General features: G+C 59.3%; 4 protein-coding genes across 4 annotated transcripts; 3 read left to right on the top strand and 1 right to left on the bottom strand.

The window, feature by feature from the left end:
* Positions 1-264: 264 nt before the first annotated feature.
* Positions 265-3,488, top strand: PGP (phosphoglycolate phosphatase; the record flags this gene model as incomplete). Its single annotated transcript, XM_080353830.1, has 2 exons — positions 265-889; positions 1,333-3,488. 2 exons carry the CDS (start codon positions 265-267, stop codon positions 1,656-1,658), a joined length of 951 nt encoding a protein of 316 aa, XP_080209956.1. The 3' UTR covers positions 1,659-3,488.
* Positions 3,489-4,321: 833 nt separating this feature from the next.
* BRICD5 (BRICHOS domain containing 5) lies at positions 4,322-9,316 on the top strand (the record flags this gene model as incomplete). The annotated part of the gene is made up of 6 exons (XM_080353957.1): positions 4,322-4,457; positions 5,991-6,094; positions 6,676-6,828; positions 7,412-7,519; positions 8,520-8,673; positions 9,136-9,316. The coding sequence occupies 6 exons, from the start codon at positions 4,322-4,324 to the stop codon at positions 9,228-9,230; spliced, it is 750 nt and encodes a 249-aa protein (XP_080210083.1). The 3' UTR covers positions 9,231-9,316.
* Positions 9,317-9,325: 9 nt separating this feature from the next.
* MLST8 (MTOR associated protein, LST8 homolog) lies at positions 9,326-14,766 on the bottom strand. Its single transcript, XM_080353701.1, has 8 exons — positions 14,595-14,766; positions 14,414-14,465; positions 14,176-14,338; positions 14,006-14,081; positions 11,484-11,636; positions 11,220-11,344; positions 10,641-10,804; positions 9,326-10,142 (listed from the first exon to the last, which is right to left on the bottom strand). The coding sequence occupies exons 1-8, from the start codon at positions 14,721-14,723 to the stop codon at positions 10,024-10,026; spliced, it is 981 nt and encodes a 326-aa protein (XP_080209827.1). The 5' UTR covers positions 14,724-14,766; the 3' UTR covers positions 9,326-10,023.
* Positions 14,767-19,373: 4,607 nt separating this feature from the next.
* Positions 19,374-22,746, top strand: LOC308046228 (hexosaminidase D-like; the record flags this gene model as incomplete). Its single annotated transcript, XM_080353956.1, has 13 exons — positions 19,374-19,468; positions 19,610-19,847; positions 19,984-20,093; positions 20,317-20,404; positions 20,477-20,641; positions 20,737-20,920; positions 21,121-21,192; positions 21,284-21,488; positions 21,567-21,649; positions 21,883-21,961; positions 22,138-22,239; positions 22,382-22,471; positions 22,563-22,746. 13 exons carry the CDS (start codon positions 19,374-19,376, stop codon positions 22,744-22,746), a joined length of 1,695 nt encoding a protein of 564 aa, XP_080210082.1.
* Between the last annotated feature and the right edge of the window lie 2,582 nt (positions 22,747-25,328).

The following is a 25,328-nucleotide window of genomic DNA, read 5'->3' as shown; positions in this document are numbered from 1 at the left end:
GCCAATGGGTCGCGGAGCGCCTGGGGTGACCGCGTGCCTCTGGCCAATGGCAGCGCGCGGGGGGCGGGCCGGTGAGGCTGGAGACCAACGAGAGCGCAGGGAGCCGGCGGCCGCCGGCGGCGCCGTGCGGGACGACGGCAGAGGCCGCCGGCTCCCGGCAGGGTGGGCGGGGCCGCCCCCAACGTCCAATGGGAACGCGGGCCGGGCGCGGCGCGGCCAATAGGAGCGGCCGGGGGGCGGGCGCACGGCTGAGGCGCGGCGGCGATGGCGGCCATGGCGGGCGGTGGACAGCGGCGGTGCCGGCGGCTGGAGGCCGAGGCGGCCCGCGCCGTGCTGGGCGCCGCCGACACGCTGCTGTTCGACTGCGACGGCGTGCTGTGGCGGGGCGAGGCGGCGGTGGGCGGCGCGGCGGCGGCGCTGGGCCGGTTGGCGGCGGCGGGCAAGCGGCTGTGCTACGTGACCAACAACAGCAGCCGGACGCGCGTGGCCTACACCGAGAAGCTGCGGCGCTTGGGCTTCCCGCCCGCCGAGCCCCGGCACGTCTTCGGCTCGGCCTACTGCGCCGCCCGCTACCTCCGGCAGGCGCTGCCGCCCGGCGCTGCCGCCTACGTGCTGGGCAGCCCCGCGTTGGCAGCCGAGCTGGAGGCTGTGGGGGTCCCGCACCTGGGGCCCGGCCCCGCCGCCCTGCCCGGGCCCGCGCCCGCCGACTGGGCGCAGGCGCCGCTGGACCCCGCGGTGCGCGCCGTGCTGGTCGGGTTCGACGAGCACTTCAGCTACGCCAAGCTGTGCCAGGCCCTGCGCTACCTTCTGCGCGACGGCGCCGGCTGCCTCCTCGTCGGCACCAACCGCGACCACCGCCTCCCGCTGGAGGGCGGCGCCGCCATCCCCGGTGCGCGGGGCGGGGGAACGGGGGAGGCTGGTGGGTACGGGGAGGTGGCTCCGGACCGGTCGGTCGCCCATGGTGAAGCTGCTGGTTCTGGCGTCCTCCCAGGCCCAGCCATGCATCTCCGGACAAGGGCACTGTCAGGCTTGTAGGTCGGTGTGGCAGCCCAGGCTTCCCCCTCCTCCCTGCACCCTCGAAAGAGGAAGAACCCGTGTTGATCCTTTACTGAGGAACAACAGTTCCTTTTTTGATCTCGATCTGGGACGGGATTCCAGACTCCCGACAGGTTTTATGCACCACTTCTCTTGGGACTAACCTGTTCCTCTGCCTGTCCTGTCTGTAAAGCTGAGCTCTTGCATTTCCAAAGCACTGTGTGGTTTTGTACCAGCTCATGTGAAAGCCAAGAGTCTCCTGCAACCTCTAATCGGTGTTTGCTGTTCCTTCCCTAGGGACTGGCTGCCTGGTGAAAGCCGTGGAGACGGCAGCCCAGCGCGAGGCGTTCATCGTGGGAAAGCCCAACCGGTACATGTTTGATTGCGTGGTGAGCGAGTTCAACATCGACCCCGCTCGCACCATCATGGTGGGTGACCGGCTGGACACAGACATCCTGATGGGCAACTCCTGCGGCCTCACCACGCTGCTCACGCTGACCGGTGTCACCACCCTGGACGAGGTGAAAGGCCACCAGGAGAGCGACTGTCCCACCAGGCAGAGCCTGGTGCCCGATTACTACGTTGACAGCATCGCCGACCTCCTCCCTGCCCTGGGGGATTAATAGAGCCCAGCGCTCGCAGGCTCTGCAGTGGTACCCCTAGGAGGGCCCCTCTTAGTCACCTTGTGACAGTAAAGTACTTGCTAGGATCCCCCAGCGTTAGCAACCCTTCGCTTTTTAACCTTTCTGTTCCCTCGATATGATTTTGTTTACACCTCAGTCTTTAAATGCACTTTGAAACAAAGAGGGCATTACGGTGTCACCTAAGTCTTGGGGGCTTGGGGCTTTATTTTAAATTCTAAGCCACACATCTATCCAAATGTTTGTGATGCTCGATGTCACGTTGTCCTCTAGACTGAGTTGAGGAAAGTAGAGCTGGTTGATCTGAGGAAAAGAACCCGAAACTTGCAGTGTGTCCTCACCTGGAAGGGCTGTGGCTCGTCCTGGTTTATTCAGGGAAATGACTCTAAGCGTGTCAGAATTTAGTGGCTGTGTTTGGAAATGCTTGCAGTCATTGGCAGAATTTGTGTTTGGCCTTTGATTGTGGGATTTTCGGTGTTGTTTTTTTTAATTGGATGGGATCGTGTTTAGCAGCACAGCCTGCTGCAAGTGTGATATCAGGTCACAGCAACCGAAATCCTTCTCCTTTATTTGACTGTTGCTAATTGCACTTGTGATGCAGATCAGGATGATTCCACTCACAAAACACAGTTGGTGTTTCCTGTATCCTGTGTTTGTCCAAGCTGTGGATGTATGTGTAAAGTACATGTACATACAAGAGCTATCCTGATCCTAAATATATATCAGAATATATTTAAATTATAAATTTAACTATAGTATATGATGATGTATCTTGTTTCCTAGAAGGGACGATAAGAGGAATGTACTTCACTGATAACGGTTTAATTCTCTTAAATGTTTGCATTTGGTAATGCAGAAAGTGTGTAACCACATAGGACTGTCCCTCACTCCTTCTGCTTCCCAGAAATAACTGGGTGAGCACCAAGCTGGTTCTTCCCTCAGCGCCAGAGCAGCCACTCGCCTGGGCTTTAGCTGCAGAATTAATGCTCAGTCCCAGGGCTGGATGTAGCACCTAGTACAGCTTCCCACCCAAACCACCCTGTCACCGGACCGGCACGTGCTTCCGTTACACCCGGCGGGTGGTGCCTGGCACAGGGACCCGGCACCAGCGGCTGCTCTGAGGAGGCGTTCTTGCTTGGGGGATGATTTCTGTTGGATCTGTGGGTGTGTTTGAGTGATGCATGGCTCAGATTTTCACACTGGCCAAATCAAAGGCCGCAGCTGAAAGCTTTTGTGTTGCAGAATGAATTGAAAAAATATATATGCAAATAATATGCTTTTATTCTATAGATTCTGCTGCCGGCAGTTAAATTGAAACACTGTCCTTCCTTCATCTCCTGCTGCTCAGCTGAGCCGCTCCAGCAGTGTGGTGATGCCATTTCCTTCCACTGGGACACCTGGTTTGTCCAGCAATAACTGTGCAGTTCATGTCGTCTGTTGGTGTTACCCCAATATTAGCTGGATCTTGTAAAGGTGTTAATTTGTAACGCAGCATGGATCATCACTGCCCGGTTCCTGCCTCCAGCTGGAAGGCTGCACAGTCACAGGGAAATACTTACAGGTAGAACGCGATCTGGGTAACGTGGAAATGGACATTAGGGGTTGACTGAATGGTGTGCTCTTTGAGTCAGTTCCTGTATCTGGTGCTTATCATTTCAAAATATGTCAAGTATAAAGGCCAGGAGAGGCCTTGGGCCTCGTTTGAGCAGCGCATTGTCCCTGCAATTACCTGTCGCCGTACAGGGGACTGTTACCTCGATTCACGTGTGCTGGAATGTGCTGGTGAAGGTGTCAATCACTTCAAAACTCTGTATCAGCTTCCAAACGGTTTTTAAGCCTCTACTTGAATTCACATTAAACTTAGAAACCTGCTTTCCCTTGGTGTTGTCATTTGTCATCTCCATGAGCTGTGGTGCAGATGTACCATGTGGAGATTCTGGAAGGAAGGGACGTGGTTTGTGGTTTTAATTTTTGCTCCTCGCATGCAGAATTAAGGAAATAAATCCAAACCCTGCGGTACGTTTATTTGGTTCAGGCACCCAGAGCTGTGTGGGGCTCTTGACACGGGCTGGGATTTGCTCCTCTAAGAGCGCAGCACAGAATGCTTCCCGCTGCGCAAGAATCGTTCCACGAGGTTTTACAGACTGAAACAGCTCAGTTTGGAGTTACAGAGGGAAGAGGGTGAGTGGGAGGGGGGTGACTCCTGCCTCCATGGTGAGAAACTCCAGCTGAGCTGCCCTCTTGGCTGTTTGATCACTCCAGGGACATTTTTGATAGCAAAATGTCCACAATCTGGGTTTTCCCTTGATAGACACCCTGTGAGAGAATTCAGCTGAGCTCTCTCTCGCCTCCGCTCCGCCGGTTCCAGCTCTCGGAAACACAAATCTCAGGGGCTCCTGGGCTGCACAGGAAAACAGTGCTCTGGCAACCCGATCTCTGTGGGGTGTTTCTCATCACAGGACAGGGGTTTAGCACGAGAGCAGCTCAGGCGATGGTTTTGGGGCAGAGACCCTTTCCTGCAAGGTCGGTGGGTGGAACAGGAGCGGGTCTGTGCAGCCAGGGCTTGCAGGGCGGCCGTCTGCAGGATCTGCACTTCCCTCCAGCTCCGGCAGCACAGAGTTAGTGTTGACATGTTGCAATAACCGATGACAGGGGCCGGCTGCCACTTTTCTCTGTTCATTGTGTCCCTTAATGAGACTCGGCTGGTCCTGCTGTCAGGCCCTGCCAGCCAGGAGGGGCACACAAAGCCCCCGATTGTCACCCTCCTCCCGCCGGAGCCAGGTGAGCAGGAAGAGCAGTTCTGCGCGCTGACAGCATCACTCGGCAGCCGGGGATTCACCCCCGTCCCCGCCTGGGTGCCAGTTCTAAGGTTTCACCTCCCGCAGGTCTGAGTGGAGGAGCTCCTGGCTGGGAAGCCCCTTAGAGGCAGGGGACACCTATTTAGGTGTCACGGGGGCATGTTTCGGGTTCCCAGGCGCGTCAGGAGCCAGGGACGATGCAGAGCCCGCGTGTGCTGGGGCGGCAGAGCTGCGGGAGCAAGGTCCTGGTCTGACGGGAGGATGGAGGGCAGGACCGGCCCCAGTGACACTGTCCCTGCTGTGAGTATCCCCGGTCCCCAGCGGTCACAGACCATCCCCGCTCTGTGCTGGCTCAATCCCTCCTGCAAAGGGGCTGAACTGCTCTTCCCATGGCTCCTGGGAAGAATTTGTTCATCCCCAACCTCCACACCCCGTAGTTCAACTCCCTGTAAGGCAGGTGACCCCATCAGCTGGATTTTCATGTAAGTGCCTGGACTTACACGGCATAAATGACCACGTAACCAGGCAGGGTCAGGTTTGAGATGCCTAAGCACCTGTTTGGGACGCGTGTACATGCAGGAGCCGCAGCCTCCCAAGGGACGGGAGCCACTGGATTCTTTATTTGCACCTTTCCCACCCTGGGAATATCTATAGCTATTGTTCCTGTAGGGCTCAGGCTCTGTTGCGTTTGATTGAGGTGTTTTCAGTTCTGCATGGTTTTAACCTTGTCCAGACTCATTGCTTTTCTAGTGGAATATATCTGAAAGTTACGTATTACCAGAAAAGATCAGTGACTGACCTGGGGGCTTGAAGATCCTGTTCTTGTGTGGCTGTAGCAAACCTAACTGTGGGCATTTACTGAATTTCTCTATGTGCTTCAAAGGATTGAGAAACAGTTTATTTTTTAAGTGTGGGCTGTACAGTTGAGATTATTGAAAGTACATTCTTTCTGGTTTTATCTACCATCAAGTTAAATTTAATTGTTTCAATGCAAGTGATGTTTGTATCAAGCCATTAGAAGTGTCCTGTGGCTGCATGGAGAGCAACTTACCAAGAAAATAAAATATAACCAAATATATGGAGGGAGGAGGAAGCAGGATTGCTCTGCGTGGAGTGTGTTTCAGATGCTGATGGTCCTCCTGGGGATTTCTGCTGGAAACCAAAATAATCAAATTTAATTGCCCCTGTTTGTGGAAACCTTCCCACTCCAGCCCTTCCTTGGTGTGTTTGCAGCGTTCACTGGTGCCCAGCACAGGAGGAAGGTTTTGGGAGTGATGGTTACTGGGGCGCTGGGTCAGAAACCGCAGCGCTGGGGGAGAAACGTGACATTTTTGCAGGGCTGCTGTGATGTTCTGGCCGTTCTGCGCTCAGACCCCGGCAGTTTTCACAGCGATTTGTATCGTGAGTGGGAAGTGTGTTTTATGGTGAAGAATAACCAGCAGCAGGGTTGATTTTAACTGTGGTTCTTTCCTCCTGCCTTGCTCCCAGGCCAGGGGGGTTGCAGGGTGCCTCCCAGCCCCATCCAGGACATTCTGGATCATCTTCTCCCTTGCTGTGTTTTTTGCTGTTGTTGGCATCAGCATCCTGGGAATTCTCAGCTTCTCCGCCAGCCCTGCCCAGGTAAGAGACCCCATCCGGGCAGGAAACCTCCTCGTGTCGCAGCCACTCAGGTTCATGGAACCCAACCATAACCCACCCCTGGCACTACCCCTTGTCCATGAGAACCCCATCCCCACATCTGTCCAACCCCTGCAGGGATGGTGACTCCAGCACTGCCCTGGGCAGCCTGTTCCAATGCCCAACAGCCCTTTGGGGAAGAAATTGTTCCCCAGATCCAACCTCAGCCTCTCCTGGCACAACTTGAGGCCGTTCCCTCTGCTCCTGGCGCTTGTTCCTGGGGAGCAGAGCCCGACCCCCCTGGCTCCAAGCTCCTTTCAGGCAGTTCAGAGATCAGAAGGTCTCCCCTCAGCTCCTGTTCTCCAGCTGAACCCCCCAGGTCCCTCAGCCGCTCCCATCACACTTGTGCTCCAGCCCCTCACCAGCTCCATTCCCTTCTCTCAACTCACTCCCTTCTCTCAGGTGATAAACAATTCAGACCAGCCCCAGGGAGCAGTGAAGGGTGTGGGTGGGGTTGTTGATGGGGAAATGCCATGCAGACCCTGAACAGCCGATGATGGGTGCTTTCCCCCCGCTGTGCCCAGGCTGGTCCCCAGCTCCTCCGGCTGATGCTGCAGGGTGAGCACGACCCACTGAGGAACCAGACAGCCCTGGTGGACATGGCCAGGAGCACCGTGACCTACTACATCACCTCACAGAGCAACTACACTGCTGTGGTGCTGTATGACAGCAGGAACGTGAGTGGCTCAGGATAATTAAGCTGCTTTGTGGACGTGAGCAGGGGAAGGTTGGGCTGTGGGGTGGGAGCAGGAGCTGCAGCCCAGGAAAAATACAACTGGCAACTGTTTGGTGCCTTTCATGCACCTGTAGTTGGGAAAGATAACGCACAGTGAAAGGAGGAATGTCCATTTTTTGGACTCTTAGTCTGAAGAACAGGAGCTGAGGGGAGACCTTCTGATCTCTGAACTGCCTGAAAGGAGCTTGGAGCCAGGGGGGGTCGGGCTCTGCTCTCCGGGAACAAGCGCCAGGACCAGAGGAAATGGCCTCAAGTTGCGCTGGGGGGGTTGAGGTTGGATCTGGGGAACAATTTCTTCCCCAAAGGGCTGTCGGGCACTGGAACAGGCTGCCCAGGGCAGTGCTGGAGTCACCATCCCTGGAGGGGTTGAACAGACGTGGAGATGACGTTCTCAGGGACATGGGGTAGTGCCAGGGGTGGGTTATGGTTGGATTCGGTGATATTGAAGGTCTTTTCCAACCAAACCAATTCCATGTCTGGGTTTGTGCCACTGCCAGCTCTAACGGGGACGATCTGTCTGGCAGGGCTACGTGTGCTACAAGCCGGGGGAGCAGCGCGTGTGCTACCTGCGCAGGATGGACGCCTGGGACCGCCAGACCCTCCCGACACCCCTCGACACGTCCCAGCAGAGTGTGAGCAGCGGCTGCCCTGTGCTCTGTGCGATTTGCTGGGGAAGGGCTGGGTTGGTGCCTTGCTGGGCTCTGAGCACGTGAGCACAAAGCAGCAACTCCTGGTTTTACCGATATTTTATCTTGTGAGAAACAGCAGAGTTGCGGGCTGGGGAAGGGGAATGTGTCCCAGGGAGGTGAATAGCAGGGCTCCCACAGGACCCGCTCCCACTGGGTTTTGTTACCTGCTCAAAATTCTGGGGAACAGAAAACAAAGGGGGTTTGTTAGTGATTCACAGGGGAAAAAGTCGGAGTAAATCACGTATACAGACCCTCTGAACAAAATGTTAATGGATGGATGAGTGGGGGGCAGATTCTATTTCAAGAAGACAGAATGCCCCATTTTTTTGTGTCCCTGCCATCTGCTCTCATTTTCCTCACGGGCTCCTTTCACGGCTCCCCCAGTGCCACCCCTGCCATGAGCAGGGACATCTTCACCAGCTCAGGTTGCTCAGAGCCCCGTCCAGCCTGGCCTGGGATGTCTCCGGGATGGTTCATCCACCACCTCTCTGGGCAACCTGGGCCAGGCTCTCACCACCCAAAGGGCCAACAATTCCTTCCTCATGTCCAGCCTGAATCTCCCCTCTTTTAGTTTAAAACCACCACCCCTTGTTCTGTCATTACAGGCCCCGCTACACAGTCTGTCCCCGTCTTTCCTTTGATCCCCTCTCTAACGTGGTGGGTGGCCGTGCTGGGCAACAGGTGCGGGTCAGACCGATGATCCTCTGCCAACGCGCTGTGGTGGCACCTGGCACACCGGGCTGCTTTAGCTCCAGGCCCGAGGACAAAACAGCCCGGGAGGAGTGTGTCCCCTGTCCCCAGCTGCAGGGCTTGTGAGGGGCTGCGGGCTCTCCCCGCTCCAGCATCACCCCGAGAAACCTGCCTGTGCTGCAGGACAGGGGCTGCTCCTAGGGCGTCAGGGACAAAGTGGCCTGAGAGGAATTAATGGCGACGTTTCTTTCAGGCTGATGAGCTGCTGCGTCAGAATAACCAGACCCAGTACTACCAGGAGTTCCTGGGCATCCTGGCGGGGGAGCAGGTGGACCCCGAGAGCCTGGGGGAGCCCGTCCGGGCCCTGTGCGAGCAGACATCCATCTTCTGGGTCAGGAGAGGGGAGGGTGAGTTGTACAGGAGAGGGAAGCGCGGTTGCCTCTAGTACCTCTAAGAGGAGCAGGCTCTGCTGCGCAAAGCCTGCTGCACGTCCCGCCAGGGGCTGGCAGGGACAGGCGTCCCCCAGTCCAAAATCAAACCGTTGTTCAGCATCACCAAGCGCTGTCTCATACCCACCACCTGCAGCGACCTGCGGGGCTGGCAGAGAATGAATCCACATCCCCTTCCCGGACAGCACAGCATGAGCTGCACAACACAGAGCACTCCCCTGCCATGCTGTTGGCTTAACGCTTGTCACCTTCATCCTCACCACCAGCTGCCTGTGGAGCTCTCAGTCTGTTATCTTGCCCCAGTTTTAATGAGAAATGTCATTCCCCAAGGCTGTCCCCTTGTTTGGCTCCCCAGGGACATCTCTCTGCGGGGCTGCAGCAGCGTTCGCTCACCCTGCTCTGTCCTGGCTCCTTTGGCAGGTCCAGGGAAGCAACGGCTGATCTACCTTTGCATCGACATCTGTTTTCCAAGCAACATCTGTGTATCTATCTGCTTCTATTACCTCCCTGAGTAAGTCCTGCAGCTGCAGATGCTCTCTCACTGCCCCACATACTTGAACTGGGTTCCTGAAAAGCCTCTGATTTCACCAAGGAAGGTAACAGCTCCAATCTCCCCCAAAGCTTCCTGCTGATTTCACGCTGCAGTTCAGGAGTTTAGAAAAACAACAGGACTCTGCTCAGTGCTGTCAGTACAGACACTTTATTTGCAGCTGTGCTCAGGGCTGCACCTTGTCCGTAGGTATTAGCAGAACCAGGCCTAGAGGAATCATGGGAGCAGCCAGTGTTTTATGGTTCCACACCCTGTTCAACATGAGGTTATTAGATTTGTTGGGGGTGGTTGGCTTTGTACGAGTGCAGCTTTCCAAGTCAGTCTGTGAAATACACTTTGAATAAAGGGATTGCAAAATGAGACAACAGCTGCCTTTCCTCTCTTTGCTCAGCCTCTCCCACCATTTAGAAAGGCTGGTTATTCTTTTTTCCCCCACTTTGGGGTACAAGAACATCACAGAGCTGTCAGCAGCCACTGCCACAGGGATTCTTCCAGCTGAACTGCACCCAGCTGCCCTCAGTGTGATCGCACCTCCCTCTCCCATCCCCTTTTGTCCAAGCATCTCCTTCCGAGGCCACACACATTGGGTGACGCTCTGCTGGGGTGACACCTGGTCTGGCTTCTGCCAGAGCCTGAGCCCTCTCACCAGAGGAGGGGATGGTGATAAGTGCATGTCCGGGGCTCCAGAGAGGAGCTTCCCACTGTCAGACAAGGGAAAATAAGTAGAGGTCCTTTCCTTTCTTGCCCACCCATGACTGTTATCCCAACACGCTGTCGTTGAACGCAAGGCAGACCACGGCCTTCTGGTGGCCGCTGTATTCCCTCTTGATCTCTCCGGTCTCCACACACCACAGTCTGGCCAGGTTGTCAGAGGAGGCTGGAACAGAAAGTGAAGAGAGGAGTGGGATATATCACATTACCCTTTATACTTTTTTAAAAATTATTATAAGACTTTCCTCTTGCTTCGTTCAAGATGTTACTACAGCTGTTGATGACAGGTAAGGGGGCTATGCACAGCAAGCAGCTCAGTGCATTTCTTTGTTATGTGAGGTTTTAATTATTTTGGAGAGAAGTTACTGTGGAAATGACAACTGGTACATTTTTAAGGGACTGTCCTGCTGCAAGCACTGCGAGCAGCATTGCTACCAGGTAAAGGGAACTACCACACGGAGACCATCCCTCCGGTTCAAACAGAAGCCCTATTGCAGCACAGGCAAAATGCTCAAAGGAATGAGTAGGCTGGGCTGTGGGTGTGAAGCTGAGTGCTCTCTCCTCCCGTACTGGTGTATATGGGTTTGGCAACATCCCAGTTAGAGAAACTGGTAAGTGCTGAGCTCGTGCTGCTGCTGGGGGCAGGAGCACAGCCATGCCTCACCTGTGACAATGTACTGGGAGTCCCCGGAGAAGGCGCAGTCCCACATCCAGCCCCGAGACGTTTCCCCAGGGTTGTTGCTCTTAATGCTCAGCTCTGTCATCAGAGAGAAGTTTGAAGTCCTCCAGATCTTACAGGTCTGATCTGCAGAGCACGTAGCCAAGAGCCTGCATGGAAGAGACGCATGAGGGCAACTGCGTTAGTCACGCTGGGCTCTTGTTAACGTGGCCTGGAACAGTAACAAACTGGAGACCTGTGTTCATCACAATCAGATTGCTTTACACCTCCATTTTATGAGATTCAAGCCAAACAGATTTGGTGAAGTAGTGCACCAAGTTCACTATTTTGCTCCCAGAGATAAGCAATTCCATCCCAGCTGTAAGAACAGCTTGTGGCTGCAAAACTTCCTGAGATCACGGGGCACGAGGCTGGGATGCCGCTGCCAGCACCCCAGTCCCAGCGTGTCCCCTGTCCTGCTCCTCCCCGGGGGACCTGCAGGGCAGTGTGTCAGCCAACAGCTGGTGGTCCCGAAAGCCCCGTCTATTCCTGCGGCAGGTTGGTGATGGGCTGGCAGGCACTCACGTGGAGTCAGGGCTGAACTTGCACTGCAGGGCGTAGCGGTTGTGCGCGGGGATCTTGGTCTTGGGGATCAGCTGCGTCACCTCCTCGCCGATGCCGCCCGTCAGGTTCCACACGTAGCAATTTCCCTGTGGCGAGAGAGGGGGATCTGAGGCCAGGCTAGAGGTCACCCCCCAAAAAAGCAGCACAGCAAAGGCAGGATGTGCAGATGTGCCTCTGCCCATGAGAGGCACAGCCCAGCCCATGCTCAGGGCCACCAGAGCTCACCGAGCTGTTCACAGCTGCCATGTAACTGGCATCGGGGTCAATGTGAACCGAATTCACGGAAACTTCGGGCTCTGGAATCAGCTGCTCGTTGTGGTCCGTCTTCAGGTCCCAGATGTGAATGGCGCCACTCTGATCACCCACAATTAGCTCAGCCTGCAAGGAAACAGCTGCCTCATCTCCAAGAACCCTGCGAGCAGCAGCCCTGTGCCAGCGCCCAGGTCATGCCTGTGCACCACCAGGTGGAAGGCAGCCCTGGTTCAAAGCACCAGGGTCCTGTTCTGCCTCACGATTCCCCAGCACAGGGCCGTTTCAGAGCTCCAGAGCCTGCTGACCGCCCCTGCACGCTGAGCGAGCCAGGCGCTGATCTCACGTTACACTCTGCAGAAAGGCTGTTTGCCTCTACAGAAGCGTTTGCTAATTTTATAAACCCTGGAGCAGACAGCAGCTGCCTGGTTTCCAGAACCGTTGCACAGCTACAGCTCCAAACAACATCCACAGAAGCCAAACGACTTTCAGCACGTCTGAGAAGGGGCATTAAGATGCGAGTTGGCCAGTGAACAACTGAAGCACTCGAGAGTGTACAGATACCTGAAAAACACCAGCCTAAATGGGTTTTTCTCTCTCCCCTTCTCAGGGGAAGGACAAGAGCCAGCTGAAGGGCAGGAATTCTGGCTCCCATCCCGCGCTCAGACCAGAAGACAATGCTGGCGGCTCTCCACAAAAACCAGGGCTTTTATCGACTGTCTTGCGCTGCCCATAATTTTAGCAGAATCCCTAGAGGAGATCAGGTCATCGGGCACAGCTAATCCTGTACCTGTGAGCAACGGCTTGTTTCTGAGGAAGACAATCATCGCTCGATATATTTAGCTGACTGCACAGTGCAGAAGCGGCTTCTGGATGCCTCAATCCTCAGTCCCCTGTTAGGTCTAAGTGCAATTGCTAAAGCCGGCATGGCTTTACCCAGGCTGTGAGAAATCCCTCTCAATAACTGGATCAGCACCGCTGCAGCGGGGGATTGCAGAGTAATGAAGTTCTCTGAATAAATGCTGCCACCTTTGGGCTAACTAACTGTGTTCTGCTCACCATCCAACACTTCTGCCACTCAGCAGCATCTTGTTAGTGGTTATTTCACACATAAGATGCATGTGCAACAATAATATTCGTTTTAACATAAAACATTCTCACAGCACTGGCACTATAGAAGCATGAGCAGCATTTGGGTAAAGTCTGGTCCAAATACCTGATCTCAAATCTGGTCTGAAATTCTGGACTTGCAAAATTAAACCATTGAAAAACTGAATGCACAAAGAAACATTTCTATTCCTCTGCTTTTTATAAGGTTTGCACTGCCACGTCTGCAATCAAACCCTGCAGTGCTGTGCATACCAAACAGACCAGACGGGTTATTAATGCTACAATGATAGGTATTGATTTCACCGCCGTCCCTTCTAACGCACCGCGCTCCCTTTCAGCCTGGTTTCCCGAGCCCCAGCCATCCCTCTGGCCACCAACAGCTTCTGAACACACTGGTGAACCTCGAGCAAATCTGACCCAAATCCTGAAGGTAACGGAGGCCATGGGCCCCGAGACGCTTTTTCTTGGCAGTGGTGCCACCCTCGAGCTTCCCAGCCCGCCCCATGCCACTGATTCCACTCCCATCACATCCCTTGGTTATGCTTTTGGGACAGAGATGGCCCAAAAGGAGTGTCCCCTGCTCTGGGATGAGAAGCCCTGCGCAGCCGCTCTGCTGTCTCCTTGCAACAGCCAGCAGGTAATCAGCACAAATGTGTTGGCTGACAAATGAGCCCAGGGGACAAAGCTGAGCTCACAGCACATCCACCTACACAGGCACAATATGAGCCTGTGGCTCCCGCACCACTGCTCTGGAGAGTTTGCTCCACCGCACAAAGCAGTGGGGCATTCCCGTGGCAGACAGACAGACGGAGTGTCTGTCATGCCGGCTCCCATGTCAGGTGGGCTCTGTTCCCAAAGCTCCTGGTGGCAGCAGCTCAGCAAGGGGTGCAGGAAGCGGCGGCTGCTCGTTCAGCAATGTCACCAAGAGCTTGAGGGCCCTCGCCACCAGGAAGGACTCAAGGTTTTGCCTCAGGTTTTCCTTCCCTGCTCTTGTGGAAGGATCAAAGGAAGCACACCCTGTGATTAATGGCCTCAGGTTGTGCCAGAGGAGGTTGAGGTTGGATCTTGGGAACAATTTCTTCCCAGAAAGGGCTGTCGGGCATTGGAACAGGCTGCCCAGGGCAGTGCTGGAGTCACCATCCCTGCAGGGGTTGAACAGACGCAGAGATGAAGTTCTCAGGGTCATGGGGCAGTGCCAGGGGTGGGGGAATGGTTGGACTCAGTGATCTGGAGGGTCTTTTCCAACCAAAATGATTCTGTGATTCTCCAGCCAGTCCCCAGACTTTTTTCCTGCGTCTGCCAGTACCAAACTCCACAGCCTGTCAGCTTCACCCAGAGGAGACGCCGCAGAGCAGGAGCTGGGAAATCCCAGCAGAGCCGGTGCTCACCTGGTTGGGGTGCAGGCAAACACAGTTAATAGGAGCGTTCACCTGGAAAATCCGCTGGCACTGGAGGTTACGAGACCTGGAACAGTGAGGAAGGAATGCGATTGAGAGCGTGCAGCCAGCGCCGCTGCCCCGAGGTGCTGCTGGGGGGGGGTCCCGCCGCCTGTGCCCACCGGAGGTCCCAGATACGGGCCATGCAGTCCTCCCCGCCTGTGTACATCCAGCGCCCGTCCTCGTGGAAGCCCACCGACGTGATGTTCTTGCTCACGCCATCATAGTTGATGACAGGGTTGGGGTTGTTGGAGTTGAGGTCATACATGCGGATGTGCTGGTAGCCTGCAGCAATGACCGGGCAGGGGGTGAGCAACGTCCCCGGCCCTGCCCGGTGTCCCCAGGGACCGGGGGGCTCACCTGCGGCAGCGATCATGCTGCGATCCGGTGTGATCTCCAGCGCATTCACCTGCTGCAGCCACCCGTTAAGGTCGGTAAGCAGCAGCAGCCGGGACCCGACGCAGACGCGGGGTGTGACCCCGAGCTAACGGTGCCCGGGGGCGGCTCCCCCAGACTGCCCCGGTGCCGCGGGGAAGGATACGGAGTCCTGGTGCTGGACGGTGCGGGTGCAGATGCCGCTGTGCGCCTGCCAGAACCGCACCGTGTGGTCGTAGCCGGCCGTGGCCAGGATCACCGGGTCGCTGCCCACCGTGCCCTGCGCCGCGTTCATGCTGCTGCTGCTGCTGCTGCTGCTGCTGCTGCCGCCGCCGCCCCGACCCGGTCCCGCCGCGGCCGCCGCCGCCCCCGCCCGCGCTCGGCCTCACGCGTGGGCCCGCGTCCTCGTGCCCGCCCCGTGTGCTCGTGCTGCGGCGCGAGGGGACCCCCTGCCCCCCCTCTCCACCCCCGTTCTCTCCCGGTACCGGCAGCCACACCCGGCGCTAAGACACGGCTCGTTCTGCGCGTGCGCACAGCACCCCGCCTCGGCGCGCAGCCGCTCCGGGCACCAGCGGCGTGAGGGCGCATGCGCAGGAGGAGGGCGGTGGGCGATACCACGTGCAGAGAAGGATGGGTGAGGCGAAACCACGGGGCAACGGGAGGGGGGCGGGAGCACTTCCCCAGCGGCAGCGCCAGGGGGCGCAGCGCCGAGCGCTGCTCTGCAGGGCCCAGCATCGGGAACCGGATACACACCGGGCACCCACCGGGAAACGGACACACACCGGGCACACACCGGGAAACGGACATACACCGGGCACCAGGCACACACCGGGCACCGGGCACACACGGGGCATACAACGGGCACGAGGCGCACACCTGGCACACACCGGTCACACACCGGGCACACACCGGGCACCGGGTACACACCGGGCACGTCCCGCGGAGCGGTCTCAGGTTCGCCCTTTGGGCCGGTGCCCCCTCGTGGCAGAGCGGGCGGCGGCTCCGCACTGTGCCCGTGTCCCCTGCCGTGCGGGTGTCGCACCGGGGCGTGTGGCACGGTCCCCGCCCTGCCGGTGCCGCCCCGCTGTGCACGGCGGCTGCCGGGAGCCGGAGCATCCCTCCCCGCTTGCCGTTCGGCTTCGGCCCCGCATCGCAGTGCCCGCGGCACCGGCAGCGCCCGGGCTCTTTAAGAGCGGCGGCGGCAGCGACTGCGGCCCGTGCCCGCGCCCGGCCGTGCCCGCGGCGGCCCCGCACCTGCCGGTAAGGGCTGGGAGAGCGGGGATGCTCGGGGCCGCCGGGGGAGCGGGGATGCAGAGATGCAGGGGTGCCCGGTGCCGCAGGGGTGCCCGGGGGGTGCAGAGATGCCCGGTGCCGCAGTGGGGACCGGCGCAGCAGGGGTGCCCGGTGCTGCAAGGATGCCCGGAGGAGTGCAGGGGTGCCCGGTGCCGCGGGGATGCCCGGTGCCGCAGCAGGGACCGTGGCCACAAGGGTGCCCAACGGAGCCTGCAGAGTGCCGTGGGCTGCGGGGATGCCCGAGGGGTGCCTGGGCCCTGGGAGGGTGCAGAAAAGCCCCCCATGCCCAGGGGCTGCCCCGAGTGTGCCCCAGCGTCTTGGGGGGAGGGCTGCATCTGCCTGGGGCCCACGGTGTAGCAGCCCCCTCCTGCTGCCGCCGGGGGCTGTAGCCCCGCGGGGGGGTTCATAGCCTCCCCACGTACTAGACCCCAGCTGTGGGGCTGTGATGCGTGGGGCAGCTCATCCCGTGGGTGGGTGCGAGGGATGGGGTGGCCTAGGCTGGGCTGGTGAGGAAGGGTCTGGAAGCGTGTGAGCTTGTGCATGTGAGTGTGCACATGAGTGTGCACGGTGCAGCGTCACTCATTCCATGGCGGCACCATCACTCATCTCACGGCAGCACCGCTGGGTTTGGCATGGCAACGCCTGGGGACTGCTGGAGCAGGGCGGTGGGCAGCCAGGCAGCATCCAAACCCTGTGGCAGCACCGGAAACCCTCGCTGCCAGCCCATGGGGGCAATTGGGGGCACTCAGCTCCATCCTCCCCATGGTCCCTCTCTCTACAGGCTCAGGTTTGGGTTTGCTTCCGTTCTGCTCTCCTCTGGGCTCAGGAAGGTAAGTGGGGAGCTGGGCTGGTTTTGGGCAGCTGCAAGCAAAATCCATGTGGGATGTGTGGAGGCAGGGAGTGGGGCACGGGTCCAGCTCCCTCCTCACACGGCGGCTGCTGAGAGCAGAGAGCCAGGCTGGCTGGCTGCAAGGAGCCATGGGCTCTTACCAGCCTCATGCGGACTGTGCCAGTGCCATCCCCAAAGGGCTGGCAGAGGAAGATGTCACATTAATAAATACAGCATGTGCTAGCGGCGAGATGCTGGGTTACAGGGGCAGCATCAATCAGCTGAGCCCTCGCCGTGAAGGGATCTCCATTGGCACAGGGGCACAGAGCGGTGGCTGCCCGCCCCCCATCCTTGGGTGCTGCCCCACCCCCCCCACCCCTGGGTGCTGCACCACATCCCCGGTGTGTGCCCATCCTGCCTGCCCGCGCCTGGGCTGTGCCAGGGAGGCTCAAACCCTGGAAATCTGTTCTCTATTTAAATAAGATAACATGTTTTAAAACCGCCAAATCTTGGCGAGCTGACAGTGTCTCTAAATATTTATCCCTGTTCTGATCAGGCGCTGTGTTCCATGACAGCACCGTAAGCACTTTGCATATTTATGGCCTTCCTGGGTGCTGGGCTCCCTGTGCCCGCCTGCCCCGTGCCCGTGGGCCTCTGACCCTCCTCCTGTGTCCCCCTGTGCCTTCCTGCACACCCATCAGAGGTGAGTCCTGGGCCAGCAGCCATCCCCAGCTTGTCATATCCCTGCCAGAGTGTCCCTGCACTGCCGGGAGCATCCAGAGCTAGGTAGGATGGGAACACAGTGGGGACGGGCAGGGCAGAGTGCTGTTTGTCCCCTGCAGCACAGGACGTGCAACACCAAGCACGAGTGGTCTTGTCCATGCAGGGGACAGCATGGGCATGGCTTGCCTAAAGCAGGCTCCTGCTCTGCCTCCTGCATACGAACACCACAGGACTGGGTCCCCATGGGTACTGGGCATTGGGGATGGAGCAGAGATGCTCCAGCTGCCTCCTGCACAGTGCTGCCTGTGACCTGGCCTTACTGGGGCCACGTGCTCTGGGACAGCACGTCCCACTCTGACCCTGCAGGACGTGCCAGGAGTCCCAGACGCCGTGCTCCCCCTGTGCCCCGTTGCAGCATACGGGGGAATGTGTCAGGAGGGATTAGGACTGTGTCTAGAAAAAAGGCTAATTCCAAGCCAGAGGCGCGGGGCGGCTCAGCACCGCTGTCCCTTGGTGCCAGTGCTCTGGCAACACAAACAAAACCCTCACGATCAGCTGAGCCACTTGAGTACTGGCAGCAGCCAAAATCTGCTTTTCATTCCTCAAATCTGGCAAAGCTGAATTTAACCCTAAACTTCAGCGTGTTTGGGTGGCAACTCATTGAAAGGGTTGGTGGCAGCTGCCCTGGTGGTCACAGAGGCTGGGGGGACGGAGGTGTTGATGTGCTGCAGCGTCCCTGCCTCGCCACAAGCACCAGGGTTGGCAATAAAGGAGAAAAAGGGGCAGAAACAATCCTTTAGCTTCTTGTGTGTGGCTTCCAGGAGGGCTCATGCTGCCTTCTGCCCGTTTGTCATGGGGACCATGCTGTGCACAGCAGGGTTGCTCTGGGCTCCTAGGGTGGGAGCAGGTGTCACCGTGGGTCCCTTGTCACCAGTGAGCAGTGCTGTGGGTGAGAGGGAGTCCTGAGGGGGCTGGAGGAGCAGGGGACACAGGATGTGCATGGTGTCCCTGCCACGGTGTTTTCCCTGGAGGCTGCGTTGGGGCTGCAGAGGTCGGCGGCTCCCCGGGGCGCATGGGAACAGTGTCTCCCCTCACGGTGTCCCCTGTCACGGTGTCCGCGGTGCAGGGTCTGGCCTGGCCGATTACCTCCTGCTGAAGCCACGGTCCCACGGTGTCAGGCCTGGTCACACACCAGTGGGTACAAATCTCTGCACAATCCCTCGAGTTGTGACCTTGTGGGGGGAGCAGGGAAATGGCAGCCGCCACCTCCTGCCATGCAGAGGCTGCCTTTGGTTTGGGCTCATTTTCATCTGAATTGGTAGATCCCCATCTCAGGAGTTCTCAAAATTGATTTAGGAAAATAAGGCTTCAAATTAATTTCATGAGCATTCATTGTGACAACTTTGACATGAGCTCCTCCCTGCACCCCGTGTGGCCTGTCCTTTCTGTCCCATGAGGGATCAAATGTGGGTTTAACTAGGCCAGCCCCTACGGCGCGGTGCGGGGTGCCGAGGGGTTCTGAGCTGCCACCTGTGCCCCGTGGTGCCCATGGCTGTTCCGGTGCCCCTCCCTGGAGCAGGCCAGTGCCAGCGTGTGCCTGGGTGGTCCCTGTCACCTCTCCTGCATCCACAGGGGTGCCACCTCCTGTGCCTGGCCAGCCCTGGCTGCGCTGTGCCTGCCCCGTGATGCCACCCCACCCAGCCACCCTGTGACACGGCCCTGCTCTCAGAGGTGACCCAGCGTCTCGAGGGGATCCCCTGGCAGGGACTCACCCTGCAGCCACTGCCCTGTTTGCTCCTGCGCTGGCAGAGCCCACAGAGGCTGCGCCCTTGTGGACAGAGGCAAAGGCAGGTCTGGCCACCAGCCCCGTTGCGAGGGCACAGGAGGTAGGAGGGACACAGGGTACATTGTGCATGTCCCCTCCTGGGACCAGGGTGGTGGGAGGGGTTTCCCCTGTGTCCCCTTTATCTGGGTCTTGTGCTGCCCTCCCTGGTCAGGGCAACTGGGCACAGTATGTGGGGCTTTGTGAGGTCACCTGAGCTCAGGGTTGCCTGTGCTTGGGGTCCTACATGGCTGGACCTCCATGTGTGCCCTGCAGGGATGGCCTTCCAGCGGAGCCACCGGCTGAACCTGCTGCGCCTCGTTGTGCTGCTCCTTGTGGCCTTGGCTGGCATCAAGTTCCTTTTCGGCGACAGGTGAGGTGACAGCAGGACCCCGGGGGTGGGGTCGGGGTCTCTGCAGATCCCTTGGGTTGCACCCATGCCGTGGCCAGGTGCTGGAGGGCAGCTGGTGTCCCTGCACCCCTGGCAGCCCCAGCCCTTCTCCCCTCCCTGCAGTTTCACCTTGGAGCTGCACAAGCACGTCAGCAAGGACAGTGGGTTCTGGGGGGACGCGGGTGACACTGGCCAGGATGCTGGCCCCCGAAGCCAGGATCTTGAGGAAACTGTGGTGAAGATAATGGCCCCAAGGCAAGAGACTGGGCAGCAGGTTCCCAGGGACATCAGTGCCACTGAGATGAGGTTGGTCCACCTGGACCTCAAGGGAGCTGCACCCAGGGTCTCCTACCTGGAACAGGTGAGGATGCCCGGGGAGGAGCAGGAGGTGCTGGGGAGGGATGTGCGAGGGGGCAGAGGCAGAGCCAGGCTGTCCCCACCGGTCCCTGGGGACTGTGCCATCCCCACTGGCTGAGCCCGCCCTGCCCACCCCACAGGTGTTCCCCCTCCTGTCCCAGCTGGGAGCCAACGGCATCCTCATCGAGTACGAGGACATGTTCCCCTTCAAGGGCGAGTTGGAAATCCTCAAGTCCCCATACGCATACAGGTGAGCAGGTCTGTGCTGGGCTGGCCGGGCTCTCGGTGTGGCCACCAGACCAGCTCCCTGCCCTGCTAGGTCAATATTTGCATCCCTATAGTAAAGTCCACACAGGCATGGGGTGGCCGGGGTTACACAGGCGGGGTGCTGGAGGAGGAAAAGGAGGAGGGAGTGCCCCCACACTCTGCCCTCTGCCCTGGCATCCATTGGTGAGCTTGCCCTGCCCTCCCAGCGAGGAGGACATCGAGCGGATCCAGCAGCTGGCGGAGCTCCACAAGCTGGAGGTGGTTCCCCTGGTGCAGACCTTCGGACACGTGGAGGTAGGGGATCCTCATCCCACATCCCTTTGGCCCGTGGCCTGGAAACCCGCCCTGACGGCTCCTCCCGCACAGTTCATCCTCAAACACGAGAAGTACCAGCACCTCCGGGAGGTCGAGCGCTTCCCCAACAGCTTCAACCCCCACGTCCCTGAAACCCTGGCCCTGCTCAAGAGCATCTTGTCGCAGGTGATAGAGAAGCACAGACGTTCCACCTGGATCCACATTGGTGCAGACGAGGTGGGCAATGGGTCAGACAGGGACCTCAGTGCTCACCCCAGGTGCCAGGCGTGCTCCTATGGGTGCTGAGCATCCCCTTTTTTCCCCAAATTCAGGTCTTCCATCTTGGGGAGGGGATGGACTCCAAGAACTGGATGAGCCACAACAAGGGCGACACAGGCACCATGTACCTGAAGCACATCAAGGAGGTGCTGGGCTTCATTGCCATGCAGTACTGGGGACTGCAGGTGCTCATGTGGGATGACATGCTGAGGAAGATCAGCGTGGGAGCCCTGCGGGGTGAGAGGATGGGGACAGCAGTGCTGGCACCCAAGCCAGGGGTCTCAGCACCCGTCCACATGACCACCCTGACCCAGTGCCTGGCAGAAGCCCATGCGTGGCTCTATGGGGGCACGGGGCTCGAGGGAGCAGGAGGAGCCCCAGACATCCTCCTGCTGCTGGCACCAGTGCCCATGTCCCCATCCCTGCACCCCCTACAGAGTCTGGGATAGCAAAGCACGTCTCACCCGTGGTGTGGTTCTATGCACCTGACTTCAATGCTGAGCAGATCGGTAAGGCAGTGTGCCGGGCTCCTGGAGCTGGCAGGGGGGACACTGAGCTGCCAAGCTCTCTCACTGGTGGCTTATGCCTGACCCATTGCAGAATCATTCCTCACCAAGTACGCGGAGAGTGGCTTCGAGGCAGTGTGGTTCGCCAGTGCCTTCAAGGGCACTACAGGACCAGCGCAGGCCTGGCCCCCCCTGAGCTACCACCTGAAAAACCACCTGAGCTGGCTGAAGGTGACACAGGCGCTGCCACGGCTGGCCCCACTGCGCTACCAGGGCATCGTCCTCACCGGCTGGCAGAGGTGAGGGGCAGCGAGACCCCCATCCTACCCAGTGCCCGCGGCGCAGGAGGTGATGGCGTGGCTGGCCCCACTCCGCAGGTACGATCACTACTCAGTGCTGTGTGAGCTCCTGCCCGTTGGCATCCCCTCACTGGCCATCTGCCTGCAGACGCTGATGAACGGTGAGCAGCTGCCAGCACCGGGATAACTGTTGTGGGTGGGCTTGTCCCCTGTGTCCCCACCCCATGCACAGCTGCTGCCTGTGAGACCCCATACCGCAGGCAGAGAAGGACATGGAGGGAGGCAGGGGCAGGAGAGCTTCAGCTTCCCCAGTTTGTGGGCTGGTAAAGCCGGGGGCAAGTGCCTGAGGGTGGGGTGGCCTGGGCCTCTCTATCCCTCTCCTTGCTGTGCCCAGGGGGATTCACGGAAGAGACGAAGAGGAAGGTCCTGGAGGCGCTGGGCTTCCAGAGCTTGCAGCTGGAGCAGAGCACATGGTGCGCGGCACAGCCTGGCCATGGTGGGGATGCTCTGGAGGGGAGCGTGGGACTGGTTACCCAAATACCCTGGTCCCAGACCTGTCGGGGGTGAGAGTGGGTGCCCTCCAGCTGCACAGGGTGCCCAGTGCACCCCAGGTGTGGGGCTCTCACCTCCTCCTCCTCCCTGTTCCCAGCGAGGGCAGAGGCACGTTCCCCGGTGCAGAGATCTACCACATGGTGGAGCAGGTCAATGGCCACCTGAAGGAAAGCATCCTCAAGGCCCTGGAGGAGGAGAGGTAACGGGTGGTGGGAGGCAGCAGGGTTGACCTGTTCCGGCCACAGAGCTGGGGCACAAGAGTTTTTACAGGGAAGGGGACCTGCCCGGCATGCAGCTCCCCATCCGTGAGTGGTCCCCACATGCCCCTCTCCCCTCCCCAGTGCCATCAAAGGCTGGTTCAGCCCCTATCACCGCAAGCACCAGTTTGGTAACCCCCGCAACATGGAGAGCTTCGGCAGCAAGGTGCTCAAGTACGTGGTGCTGGGGGCTGGGTGATGTCTGGAGCTCAGCTCTGGGGTCACTCACAGAAAGGAGCTGGACCCCCTGCTCTCCCCCTACCAGGCTCCACGAGGACTGGGAGAGCTTTATCCGTGACCTGCGTGGCCAGCTGGAAAGGGTCTACTTCCCCGACACAGTGGAGGAGTGGATGGAGGAGAATGTCAACCCTTACCTGGACCAGCTGCGGGACCTGGTGCGGGACTACCAGGCCATCATCCGCCTCAACGCCAGGCCCAAGGTGATGTAGTGGCTGTGGCCCCCCCAGGTCCCACTGTCCCCCAGGGGTGGGCTTCAGGTGCTGCCAGCGCGTGTCTGTGTGCCAGTGACCGCGTCACTGCTGTTGGTTTGTACTGTACAAAGAGCTCCCGCGCACCCCGCTTCCACAATAAAGTATTTTTGTAGATGCTGCTGGTGCTGGAGGGGGCCGCGGCTCTGCCCCCCGTGCAGGTTGGGGGGAGCTGGGGCTGGTGCAAGGGACAGGTCTGTCCCGCAGCCAGCCTGGGCCCGTTGCTCCTGCTCTGCTGGAGCTGCAGGGGTTGGCAGCCACCGGGCAGAGCTGTGACACAGGGCAGGGAGAGGGCAGCCTGTGCCCTGCGGTGCTGCCAGCCCATGGGGACACCCATGTGCCTCATGCTGGCCTCAGGGGTGGCTGTGCCCTCCCTGTGGGATGGGGTCCTGCTCGGCGCAGGTGCTGGGTGCTGTGCAGCACCAGGTGAGGGCTGGCAGCCAGGATGGGACAGCGCATGAAGTGGGTGTGGGAGGCCCTGCCAGGCTTCACCAGCACCCCTGCCTGCTTTCAGCATCAGCCGCCACTGTGAGCCCCTGATGGCTTAGAAGGGGGCGAGCACAGCGCTCGCTTCCTGCATTAGCTGAGCCCTTCTCCAAACGCTGCTTTCATCTCTTCCTTCCTCTCCTTTAATCCAGAGCCCGGGGCCCCCTGTGCTCCCAGGCACGTCCTGCCTCCCGCACCCGGGCAGAGGCCTCTGCTGCGCTCCTCGCCTGCAGCCATGGAAGGGGGACACAGGGGACCCCCGTGTGGGGCCAGCCCTCCCACTGCCGGTGGTGCCTCCGGCTCCTGAAGCAAGGGTTTCCACGTGCCTGCTCCTCCTGACCCTGCTGCTGAGGGCGGCGAAGCCAAAACCCTCCCCATGCCCACAGCTCTCCCCATTCAGGGTGCTGGTTTTTGCTCAGTGTGCACAGGGCCACAACACGGACATTTCACTGCACATTCTTCTGCTCTGCAAAGACCAATTTGACTTGGCAAGAGCCCGGAGGGAGCCGCAGAAATGTGAGGCAGCCCGGAGCTCCTTCTGCAAAAGCCTGGCCCAGACAGGGGAGGAGGGATGAGGGCTGTGCACCCCGCTCAGCCCCACACAGCCCCGCTGCCCTGGGTTCTGGCTCATTCACAAAGGTCCTGGTGCCATCCCCTGTCGGTGCTGGATCCTCGCATGCTGGCACTGAGTGTGGGAGCCCAACAGGAGAGAGGACCCTTGTCAAGAAGCTTAATATCTCACCAAGTGGTGGCAGATGCAAGGGAAGCCCCTGACCCACCTGGGCCCCTGACCATGTGTGGAGCCCCAGCCCCCAGCCAAGGGAGACCCGCAGCGGCTCAGGCCCCCCATGCAGCCACACACAGCCAGCCTGTGGGATTAGAGGGCAGATTAGACAGCGTTTCGTGCTGGCAACCCAAATGTCCTGGATTGGAAAGTGGGGGTGGGGAAAGGAGATAGACCCCGCTGTCCCTGAAGGGGGGGTCAGCCTGGAGCTGGGGGCTATGGAGGAAGTTGAGGGCTACAGCGGTCACCCTTGTGATCCAGCTCAGGGGGCATTGGGGAGGAGGTTGGTTCATGTTTTTCTGGTGTTTTCTTGGTACCCTTCATCTTCCCCTCTGCCACAGGCACTCAGCTGGGGCTGCAGCCGCCTGTCCCCATACTCTGCAGTGAGTGTGTGGGTACCAGCATTCTGGGTGCCCCAGGGCTGGTCTGCTGGAGACAGGACCTCCACAAGGCTTTTAGATGACAATTCATCTAGGACAGCAGAAATTTGGGCACAGTTTTGTGCGGGTCATGGCTGTGCTCTGCGCTGGCTGGGTACCATTAACACATCATCTTGTCCACCGCTGGCCCCATTTCCCATCTGGTTCGTCAGCATCCTCAGGCTCAATACCACCAGGCACCCTCCCACACCTTTCATGTTTCAATCATTTAAGCCATAAAAAAGTGGAAGGGGACAAATGTCACTGGCCATTGTGTCTACCAAAGTGGAAAATTAGGCAGTAATAAGGGCTTTATTTAAAGAAATTGAAAAGCTGCTCCAGCCTGGTTCCCATTATCAGCCAACACCGGCTGATGACTGGCGACCGCAATGGCCAGGCAGAGCGTCGGGATGGGGACCAGTGAAGGGCACCCAGGAGTGGGGCTGGGGTGCACGGGGTGCTCCGGGTGTGTGCTGGGGTCTCGGCTGCAGCTCCCAGCCCCATCTCCTCTCCGCCGGGGGGCACCGCCGCCCCCGGGATCCTCCCGAGGAAGAAGAGGCCGGGAGCAGCCTTGTTCCCCACGCTCCCCTCCGGCTGCCGGGACCGCTGTGACCCGCCGGGTCGTTACACGCCACAGCTGCGCAGCGGCGGCGGCGGCTCCCGCCGGGGCGTCCCCCGGGCCTCGGCACCTTCCTCCGCACCGGGAAGGGGGATCCCCGTGCCCCGCCCGCAGGCACCGGCCCGGCCCCCGCCCCCTCGTCCTCCTCCTACCCCGGCGCTGCCGGTGCGCCCCCTCCTCCCGGAACTCCCCCCGCTCCGCTCCCGGTGCGGCCCCCCCGCCCCGCCGCGCCCCG

This window comes from Nesoenas mayeri, assembly GCF_963082525.1.
Source record: "Nesoenas mayeri genome assembly, chromosome: 15".
Lineage (NCBI taxonomy): Eukaryota > Metazoa > Chordata > Aves > Columbiformes > Columbidae > Nesoenas > Nesoenas mayeri.
The sequence above is the reverse complement of the archived record's forward strand: the minus strand, read 5'-3'. Positions and strand labels throughout refer to the sequence as shown.